The sequence below is a fragment of the Bombyx mori genome, chromosome 12, assembly GCF_030269925.1.
Source record: "Bombyx mori chromosome 12, ASM3026992v2".
In the NCBI taxonomy this organism is placed as follows: Eukaryota; Metazoa; Arthropoda; class Insecta; order Lepidoptera; family Bombycidae; genus Bombyx; species Bombyx mori.
Window position 1 is genome coordinate 3023518 of NC_085118.1, and position 11669 is coordinate 3035186.

At 39.7% G+C, this 11669-nt stretch overlaps 1 protein-coding gene across 6 annotated transcripts in view; it reads right to left on the reverse strand.

Annotated features, from left to right (window-relative positions):
* LOC101740376 (uncharacterized) overlaps positions 1-11228 on the reverse strand; it is a 30945-nt gene extending 19717 nt beyond the window's left edge. Inside the window, exons 1-5 of one of the 6 annotated variants that reach the window (XM_062671363.1) lie at positions 8462-8542; positions 8320-8348; positions 6016-6145; positions 5012-5165; positions 2422-2619 (exon numbers count right to left, since the gene is read on the reverse strand). In XM_062671363.1, the coding sequence (XP_062527347.1) occupies positions 2422-2619; positions 5012-5165; positions 6016-6145 (482 nt within the window). In that variant the 5' untranslated portion in view covers positions 8320-8348; positions 8462-8542. Of the gene's footprint in view, positions 1-2421; positions 2620-5011; positions 5166-6009; positions 6171-8319; positions 8551-10897 lie in introns of those variants that run through there. The other 5 variants (XM_021350139.3, XM_062671362.1, XM_021350140.3 and 2 more) reach the window with 5 other exon arrangements.
* Positions 11229-11669: the final 441 nt, after the last annotated feature.

Below are 11669 nucleotides of genomic sequence, written 5' to 3' on the forward strand. Positions count from 1 at the left end.
TTCGTGCCCCTCGATATCTGGGACACGGGTGGGCTGTGTCACCAGCTGGGAGAAGCCGTAGGCCAAGGCGAAATCGTAGGCAGTCCGACCCGGGAGGTCAGTGGTTCTGGACCCCAACCATTCTTGGTGGTGAGCGTTAAAGTCTCCAAGAACCACTACCTCCGCAGATGGGTACTGCTCAAGCACGCGGTTAGTCCCCTCTTGCACATGCTCAAACAGAGCTGAACCTGCATCACTGCTGTGGGACCTGTACAGGCACGCGTAGATTCGGATACAGCCCCCGTGATCCACGCGCAGCCACAAGAGGGACAGGTCCCGTTGTTCGAGGCCCCGAAGTCGGCGACAACAGACATCCGCCCGGACGAATACGCACACCCCGGCTTTACGTAGGAAGTTGTGCTCCAATACGTAGCCGGGGTATTCAAGGTATGAGGTATCGTCCGGAGCAGATATCTGCGTCTCCGTTAAAAAAAGCAGGGCAGGCTGCGCCGTCTCAAGGTGGTGGTGTACGGCGTCAAGGTTGCTATGAAGGCCCCTGACATTGCTGAAATCCACATTAAATGTGGAATGGGGAACCGCCTGTAAAACCCTTTTCTTTTTTTTAGACTTCATAAATTATATTTCCGGAGAGTAGGATTGGGAGAGGTAGGATGTTGGAGGTGAGATCGAGGCAACACCTGAATGAAGCGCGGAACATAGTACGTGCTCGACCACGGGTTGCGTGAGAGACTGACGCAGGGCATGGAAGGGCCCCCAGTCCACCCTGCGTACGATCGCCGGGATCCACTCCGGTCTCCGACTCCGGCACGACGACCGCACGACAGGATTTTGCACCGGTTGGCGGGACAGCTTCCCGGGGCGGAGTTTAGTAGAGACACCCGGGTTCAGGTCCCCTACTGACCGGCGGGCGGCAGCGGATACCGTTTCACTAGGTCTCCCTATACCCCCGTCAACCAATCACGCCCCGTGAGCTTGCACGCACGTCTGCTCCGCATGTTCCAGACGTCACCAAGATTCACCCCCAGCAAGGAAGGGGAAAGGGAAGGAATAGAACTGGCTCTCCAACCCACACGCCGGAACACAGCTAGGCTATTTGGCGGCGGACTCTAGTTGGAGGGTGGTCGCCAGCCAGTCGGACAAGTCCTACCACCGATTATGAATTCGGCTCCCGTTTTGCACCACCCAGGGGTCACTTGTAGGGAATCGCGGGTTAAACCTACGGAAGCGGGAAGCACCAACCCCCAAAATTCTTTTTTGCTAGAATGTAACAAACATTCTTTAACAAGTATTTCTTCAAAAAAATACATTTCCTACTTGAATCGCTACTTGTTAAGGGCGTGAAAATAGCCTTATTATTCACTAATATTTATTGATAATAAAAATTTAATTCATTATGCAGCACTTGTCGTTTGGTTGATGAAAAGAGCTAGTATTTATGAAGAAGAATTGTAGTATGTAGTTTGGTTGGCCCAGAACTTAACACTTGTGATAGTTCTAGCCATCAGAGCAATAAAAATATATCTTACCTATCTATATGCATAGTTCAAGAATAATCCCAGCCTTCTGGAATATTTAGATATGTATAAAATTTTGTGAGCCCTAACATACGCTACATACAATATATACGTACATATACTATTGGTATTTATGAATATCACCTACCATTATAAACAAATTTATTATTTTTTCGTGCATACACATCACGTTGTTTGTAGATAATTTATGCCAAAGCATACTAGGCTGCACTAAAAGCATCGGGAATGGAATATTTCCACTGCTCCTGTCATATTAAAAGCAATAAATACATTTTTAAATAGTAATGTTGTGTCACTTCGTTAATTCCCGAAATTTTCAGTGCCGCCCTCGTAGCAAGACTCGCCAACGAATGAACAGTCGTCTTTGTGAGTTGAACATTTTCAACGTTTACCGAGACTGCTGAAGGTATATTTTGCTATTCCAGCCTACTATCATTGCGGATTACTGACTGAGATGACACATTTTTTTTATTGCCCTTGTAGGCAGACGAGCATACGGCCCACCTGATGGTGGTTACCGTCGTCCATGGACTTCAGCAATGCCAAGGGCAGAGCCAAGCCGCTGCCTGTTGCCTAATACTCTCCACAAGCCTCTTTTGAAGAGGGATTGTCAGAAGATTTGTCAATGGAGCCAAGTAGAAATTCTTCCAGTCTGCGAAGAATGACGCATTACGTAGAGTCCTCTAGTCTAATTTCTCTCGTCACAGACTTAAAGAATGGTCCACTGATCCATGAACATATTTTTGAAAGTCCGTAACCTGACCGATCTATCCACGAGCACTCTTTGGCCCGCCATAAGCCAGCTATCAATAAAAATTGTTGTTAGTATGCATTGGTCGTTTATCTCTTATAACATTTTATAGGCAAACGCTCTGTTTCAACTAACCTATGAGGATCATCAGGATCAGGTATAACAGTGCTCAAGAACATATCCAGTACGCCCCAACCGCCACGCCACATTGTGAGATTGGACAGCACGAAGATGTAAGTATATAATTTGGACAAAAGCCTTTCTCGTATCCACCGGAGTACGCCACCGTTCTCGCCACTCCAAGCGCCGGCAGATCGGGCCAGAAACGTAGCTCTGAAATTGTAAAAGGCTTCGTTACAAAAGAACATTTGAAATTCCCCTTTTCTTTCAATATTTCTGTATCGAATCATTAACTAGAAGTGGTCAGAGTATCTCAACTCATGTCTCCGGGATGGCAGTAGCATTTACGATATAGCGTCTATAGATTCGGTGAGGTGCTTAATATCAGGAGGCTCGAAGCCCGCCGGCCTTGCTATTGGAAACGAAATGTAGCGGTAACTTCACAAACGCTAACAGTTTGCGATGGAAAACATCGACCATGCTGGTTTCATTCCAAAGTAATAACAAAAATAATCCCCAATACTTCTACAATACGATCTCGCATTGATGCTATAATACCTACATTTTCTCGAACAGATCTGTCTGTAATAACGAAAACTGAAATGATTACAAATCAAATCAAATCAAATCAAATCAAAAAAAAAATATTCAACATAAATTAAAGTACATACTTGTTGAACGTCAAAAAGAACTACCACCAATTCACAAAAACAAAAACTAGCCTCCGTCCTGAGAAGAACAGGCAAGAAACTCAGCGGGCGTATAATCTTTTTTTTTAAATATTTGATTTTTTTTAAATACTAATTTTTACAATGAGTTTTATAACGTAACAATTATTACAATATTGAAATGCCCTGAGCGAACAACACATTCCCACTTTGTGCAATCTTCTAGATAATCATTGGCTTTATTGCACAGATGTTCTTTAATAGTTTTCTTAAACCTATGTATATATAGGTTCTGAACATCTTGTGGGATTTTGTTGTACAAGCGCACAGACAAACACCCGAATGAATTTCGTATCTTATGTAACCTACTCATCGGCACAACGGCAAATTGATACCTGTCTACTAATACTCGTATGTATTTTCAATTGAATCAACGGAAGCCTCTCCGAAAATATTGTTAAATAGTATAATTGTTAATATCTAATCATAATCTAATCATTTAGAATTTGCAAAAATAAAGCAAACGGTTTATTAACACACAATCTTCAGTCGCATCAGGCGTTTAAACTTTTTTTTCCCTACCTATGCTGATAGTCTTGAGAGGCTATTTCAGCTTCGCTTTGACGTGTAGGTGAGCACACGGGGCTCAAACCGGAAGTGCTTACACTTGTCCTAGCAAGAGGAGTGCTTCGCAGAATCTACCACCGGATCGGAAACGCGACCCACTGAGAAGATCCGGCGAGAAACTGAGTGGGCTGTGTCTATGGGTTAATTTACTCGTTGAGCCTTTCGTCGCAAGCGACGGATTCGGGTAGGTCGGTGACCGGTGCTTGAGATACCTATAACACCGTTAATGGGTCGGGAGGATCCGTAATGACGTGTTTAGGGCGACGTCGACTGTTTACCATTCGGTCTACAGAATCGGGTATGCGTCATAACTGGGAACCTTTGTGGGCTTATAATGAATGTAGTATAACAAATATAGTAACAAAACCTGTTTTGTCTGAAGGTTTTCTATAATTGTATTGCATAGATGGAGCTCATGATCCTTTGGTGATTAATAAAACATCGTAAATAAACGATGCCACCTTGAAACATGAGGTGGAAATCTCAAGGAAGCCTGCACGCGACAGCTTCGCCGCAGAAACCGGGAGTATGGTAGGGAGTACATCCCCGTGTATTTCCAATAGCAGTGCAACATCTGCTATATATTTTACGAGACAGAAGAGACGAGCAAAACCATTGACCCAAGATAACTGTTAAGCTAACAAGTTAAGTGAATTCACGCCGTTAATACATGCGACTTCGCAAAGGCATCTTAGTTTCGACTGGAAGTAGTTCAGAACATTTCAGTCTCTTATTGAAATAAACACGGGTTTATATATCTTCACATAAACTGTGTGTTAAAAAACATTTCTCTGTTTTTATTGCTTAGACGGATGAACGAGCTCACGGCCCGCCTGTTCTGAAGTGGTTACCGGGGCTCGTAAACAACGTCAATGCCACCATCCACCTTCAGACATAAGTACTAAGTCTTAGTTTTGTAGTATTAATTAATTAATTAATGATTATCTAGAAGATTGCACAAAGTGAGAATGAGTTGCTCGCTCCGGGCATTTCAATATTGTAATAATTGTTACGTTATAAAACTCATTTTAAAAATTAAAATTAAAAAAAATCTAATATTTAAAAAAAACAATTGACATGCCCGCTGAGTTTCTTGCCAATTCTTCTCAGGACGGAGGCTAGTTTTTGTGAATTGGCGGTAGTAGTTCTTTTGACGTTCAACAAGTATGTACTTTCATTTATGTTGAACAATTTTTTTTTATTTGATTTGATTTGATTAATTCAAAGTCGTTCAATATCGACCGCCACAGATTCGAATCTTAATAACACGATGGCTAATCCTGAGTTAGGCCGTCGTGTCTCTTGATCACCTTAAGAACGCGAAGGATATATGAACGATAATTCCCATGAAGTATGATTCAGCGAACGGGAAGTAGTTTTCGTAGATGTCCATTATTTGCCACGTGCCACGCCACACAGACACCACTAAGGGCGCAACCACGAAAGTGCTAAACACAATGTCTCCTGAAACAACACAATTTACAATTAATAGGTGCTAGGGCCTCTTGTGAGTCCGCGCGGGTAGGTACCACCACCCCGCCTATTTATGCCGTGAAGCAGTAATGCGTTTCAGTTTGAAGGGTAGGGCAGCCGTTGTAACTATACTGAGACCTTAGAGCTTATATCTCAAGGTGGGTGGCGCATTTACGTTGTAGATGTCTATGGGCTCCAGTAACCGCTTAACACCAGGTGGGCTGTGAGCTCGTCCACCCATCTAAGCAAAAAAAGAAAAATAATAATATAATTAAATTGCCGGTATTGTCAGGTCAGGGTCGCATTCTCACTTTCTTCGGACATGTGTCCCGACGGGGTGGCAACTCAGTGAAGCGCCTTGTGGTGCAAGGCATGATTGAGGGTACAAGACCGCACAGTGGATTATCATTAATTACAATGGACCGACCAAATAAAGGCAGCTCTAAACCCGTCAACGAGTACACAAGAGAGCGGCGGTACGCGAGGAATGGCGACGTCTTGTGAAGCGCACCATCAGTGTCCTTAGTGCGAGTTTTTTAACGTTCTCGATATCGTAAAAGTTAACTCAAGTTTGTATGGAATTCGAACGTTTGCCGCTAGGCGCGCTGTTCCAACTGCATACAAATTTGAGTTAACTTTGACGCTATCGAGAACGTTTAAAAACTCGCACTAAGCACACAAGACACAAAAGTATAACAGGCTGGTCTTATTTTGTCTCATCTACACGATCACTTAGAGAAAGAGAAGAATTACAAACGAACAAAAAAAAAAATTAAGGCACATGTTACTTTCTAATTTTGAATGGGAACATTTCCCTTTCCTTTCAAACGAATACCTGTACCGTAGCTAGCCTTGTCGCAGGAACACTCCGTGACCTCTGTATCCTCACTGAGGTCTTCATATTCTGAGGCGTCATCTTTTGTATCGTGGGGAACCACTTCGAACAGACTGTCTTTGGCGTTTGGTGGCATCTGTACATAGGAAATCGTGTGGTAACTGTTGCCAAGACTTCAATAAAAACAACGAAGTACCCCTTAATTATAAATAACCAATGTCTGAGTCTTGTACGTTCTATTTATAAGCACATAAAATAAAAATAAACAATAATAGATCCTCATTTAAATAACAACATATATTTATGAATTAAAAAAAACTGGCTTTACGCTTAACTAATTTCCCTTAACTAATTTTATTATTATTGTGACAGTACCGCAACTGTGAAAACATGTTTCTCGGTTTGTTTGTGTACTGAAAATTTCTACTGGTAAAAGTGTTGCTTCAAACCGAAACGCATTACTGCTTCAGGGCAGAAATAGGTAGGATGGGGGGTACCTACTTGTGCGTCACAAGACGCCCTACCACCAGTAATTACGCAAATTATGATTAATGCGGCCTCTTTGCACGCATGTGCATGTGACTAGGAGATGTATGGAAATGGTAGTGCAAGGTAGAGGGGGGAGAGATCGACCGGAGAAGACATGGATGGAGTGTGTGAATGAAGATATGAGAGAGAGGAGTGAGTGTTGAGATGACGGCTGATAGAAGAGAATGGAAGAGAAAAATTAGCTGAGCGGCCCCACCTAGTGGGATAAGGTGGAGAAAAAGAAGTGTTCTTTGCAGGAAGGAACTCGTCTCATTGCTTGAAGCATATATACATACATATATGTAGGTGTAGAATTTCGTAATGTTCGCCTACTCTGAGTCTTATTAGGAGGGAGGGATAAATATTTTGTTCACTTTATTTTGTTGGCTCAAATGTTTTCATATTATCTGATTTGACTGTTTTAAATAGATAGATTTGATTCAGTACGACTTTTCATACTATCTGATTTTATTTTATTTTATTTATTTATTATGCGCACAATACGAATTACAAGTTAAAAATATACACAAAAATAACAAGTAAAAAAATAATTATTGATTTACCTGTTATCTTTAATTCCACACGATGTAAGTAAGCTATTAAATGTGTATAATCTTGTATTAAATGTAAAGTGTATGGTTCCAGGTGAAACGGTAGTCTTTCTAAAGCAGTATTTTTGTATCGATATATTTCAAACTAATTCAAAGTGTTGTAGCACTCTCTCATACGTTTTATTGTTTCAAACGTGTACAAACCAAGATACTTGGTGTCAAAATACTTATTACTTGCGACCTTTAGATACAGTACGGCTTGATTCTAGAATGGATTTTCGAAACGTTTGAAAAATTGTATTTTGTGGTATTCTTTTTCTAATTTTACTATTTGAAACGGGTAAATAATGCCTTTTTCTAATGAAATACGTACTCAACAAATGTTCACGCTTGACTTCCACGGTGAAGGAATAACATCGTGTCATAAAAATCGAACCCGCAAAATTATAATTTGCGTAATTACTGGTGGTGGGACCTCTTGTGAGTCCGCGCGGATAGGTACCATCGCGCTGCCTATTTCTGCCGTGAAGCAGTAATGCGTTTCGATTTGAAGGGTGGGGTAGCCGTTGTAACTATACTGAGACTTTAGAACTTGTATCTCATGGTGGGTGGCGCGTCTACGATGTAGATGTCTATGGGCTCCAGTAACCACTTAACACCAGGTGGGCTGTGAGGTCGTCCAAACATCTAAGAAAAAAAAAAAAAAAAAATTAATCACGCACGCCGGCCCAGTCGACGAATTCATTTTATAGGAACTGAGACAAGACTGCCGGTGAGCATTTAAATACCAGACGATTAAACAGAAGACAAGGAACAGAAGCTGGTTTGGATTGAACTCTCGGACGAGTCTGGAACTATATTTCTGATATCCAAAAAGCCCTTGAGAAATACTTTTTACATATTGTTAAAGGTAAGTTTAAATTAAGTGAGCAGGAAGCAGAAACAATGGCATCACCAGAAAATTAAACTAGTGCCTTATTAAATATAATCTCCGCAGAAATAGCTCGTGCAAATTATTTACGCTTTAAAAAAAGCCCGTAATATTTTTAACTCGGATAACTTAGTAAACTTTAATTACTAATCAAGAATGTGGAATTCAAGAAAACTTGTTTGTTTTTAACCAACAACTTTTAAGTAAATATTGTTTTATTTTTCTTCTAAATTTCAAACAAGTTTAATTAAACAAGGAGCTCTGTTTATTATTAGCCTCCATTCAAATTGATTAACTCACCTTAAATCGTATGTCCTTAGATCACAGTCCTAAAATAAATCATCTTATTTCAAAAACAACAATAAAAATACGAATTTAAATATTAAAAGATATACGTATGACGCATTCATGAGAAAAGACAAATAAATGAAATTCTACGAACTTGATATTTATACAAAAGAAAATTTACGGCGCCGTCAGAGGCTAATGTGTCGCGCGGACTCTACGAAGGACACTACTGATCAATCGATCGAATCGCTACCAATTTAAATAACATCATTTAAGAAAAGCAATTACAACAAAATCGATTCAAGAACGTAATTTATCACGCCACTTTTTCCAGTGGTCGCACGCGTCACAAAAATTTTCCGCGGTACCGAATTAAAATTGTAAAATGTTTTTAATTCTCTTTCTGTTCGTTGGTGGCTTTATTCAGATACAAAAACTACTAATGATCTTTTATATTTGTTTTTGTCGTAATTTATACTATAAATTATAACTGAATGAATTGTTGCATGAACGATTTGTTTTCTTGTCAAACCAAAGTCCTTTGTTTGTTACCGCTTGTGAACTGAAAATAATCAGTATTCGTTGCAAGTTAGCTGTTAGCAGCGACACCAGGGGTACGACTAGAACAATATTATTTTTTTAATGCTGAGGCCGAAGCGCACACGTAGTCGCGCCTAGGAGACTCGTGAGGTATGCGAAACACGAAAAGACTTTTTCTTTATTGCCCTTGTAGGCATACGGCCCACCTGATGGTAAATGGTTGCCATCGCCCATGGACTACAGCAATGTCAGGAGCAGAGCCAAGCCGCTGCCTACCGTAAAGAGACTCCTGCTCACCTAAGATAACTCAACCTTCATGAGTGCCCAGGACTGATGAGAGATGAATATCAATATGAGACCTCACCGCTTATGACAATATACACTATTATTACGATCGATCTTTAATTTACATACACATCAATGAAGATAATGGCATACCTAGCCTAGCCTTAGGCTACCAGTCTCAAAATACCTACCACCGTAAATAACCAATAACAGTATCGGGCCGGAAAAGTTTACATTGCCCATAACATTCCTTTGCGTAGCTTATTAATATTCCCAACTAAACCTTGTTCGTTAATAATTCCTATTAGTTTAATGTAATTAATGTTAGCTCTATGTATTTGTTTTTATAATCTGAACATGCCAGCAACAACGAGGCTCGGATTTTGCAATGTAGTTAAACCAGTAATATTTTATTACCTAATCATGTGTGTATCTATACTTCTATACTATCTAAATATATACTAATATTATAAAGATGAAAGATTAGTTTGTTTGTTTTTATTGAATAGGCTCCGAAACTACTGAACCGATTTGAAAAATTCTTTCACTGTTTGGAAGCTACACTATTTCCGAGTAACACAGGCTATAATCTTTTTTGAAAAAAATTAGGGATCCTTACTAAAACTCCAATAGTGTAATCCAATTGCGGTAGGCAGCGGCTTGGTTCTGCCCCTGGCATTGCTGAAGTCCATGGGCAACGGTAACCACTCACCATCAGGTGGGCCGTATGCTCGTCTGCCTACAAGGGCAATAAAAAAAAAAATGTGTAAAAAAATTACCTAAAATATTCTTCACATCGCGTGCCCTGCGAAAACTATTGATGATAGAATAAAATGAAGAATGTACTACGACTTTGTACAACACATTATTCTTTACAAAAAGTGTCGCGACAGCATATGTCTAACTATCATAGTTATGCCGCAATAAGTGATTTTTTATTTAAAAAAAATTAAAACAACGTCAAATATCGTTGAAATTTTTGTTAAAGACCCGAGCGGAGCCGGAGCGGGCCGCTTGTTAATTAATAAAGTTCTGCAAAATTATAATGTGTTGACTCTAGTAACAACATCAACCGAGGAAAATATTATTCATTGCTGTTTAGATCATTTAGTTAGCTCGATGGCATTACCGGTTTATGTTTTATTTACATTTAATAAAGGCTTGCAACTATTTACTACCTAGATGTATATCTAATATATAAAATTCTCGTGTCACAATGTTCGTTCCCATACTCCTCCGAAACCGCTTGACCGATTCTCATGAAATTTTTATGCATATTCAGTAAGCCTGAGAATCGGCTACTATCTATTTTTCATACCCCTAAGTGATTAGGGTTGTCCACCCCTAACATATTTTTTTTATTTGGACATTTTTTTTGTTATAATGAGGTATTATGTGGTTGAATGAGGTTTTGTTATTTTAATTATATATTCCCTCATCGTTCACAGCACTACATACCTCTTTCACTCATTTACCACATCCTTACACACTTACAATAAGTTAGTTTTTTTTTTCTACACTAGAAATTCTCTAGAAATCTTATATATGGCAAAACAATGTTTGCCGGGTCAGCTAGTCTATCTATAAAATACAAAGAAAAGGCGATTTTGTCACTGATGCATTTGTATATTACGTGGTTACATCCAAGAGATTATGGAAAAGAAGAGAAGATGCAAAACGGTTTAAGATCGTATAGTATAGTGGTGCTGGAATACGCACTTGCAGTCTTAGAAGTGAAGCAGTCGTATTGTAGTCTATCACTGACCTTAATGTTTTCGCCAACGCCAATACCCCTAAACAAGAGGGTTCTTGACAGTATCTTGCACTATAAAATAACACTTTAAGCAAAATTTAAATGAGCAGACACTTTGGGATCGAATCCTAGTGAAAATCACTAGCACTTTCCAATTAATGATTTCAGTTTTAAATAGTGTGGTGGTTAATAGAGAAGTGCCTTGTTTTTTCGTAACACGAGCGCTACCACGGGATTAATAAGAGCATATGGCTTAAAGGAAAAAGCAAATAAGTTTGAATAATTCACTATCCTTTATCTATTTACTTTTTTACGCTTCTAGGTATTCTGACGCGTTGCACACGTAGAAGACGGTTATTTATTTTAGACGCTCTTCCAACTTGTAAAAGACAACTGGCGCCAACTAATAAAAATCTATTAATATTCCATTTGGACGTAGGAAATGAATTTAAAATATATATATTATGTGTGTCCATTTCGCAACCCATCAGTAAGAGCTCAAGAAGCTTGATACCGGATTCATACTATTAGGTTGTTTTTTTTTGAACGTGAGAGTATATGGAAATGAGGTTATAATATACGAACTCGTCAACTACGGAAAGTGTGCGTCAGTGTTTAAGGCAGTGGTAGACCCGGGTCTGGTCCAATATATACGTGCTTCTAGATCAATCTACGGTTGCTTTTCTCGATCTAGTTCTAGATGTAAGCCACTTCAGGAACTCGCTCAGTACCAGCCAATCAAGGTACATCGTCCACAGTGTCTGTAGCTATCGAGAATTCCCCA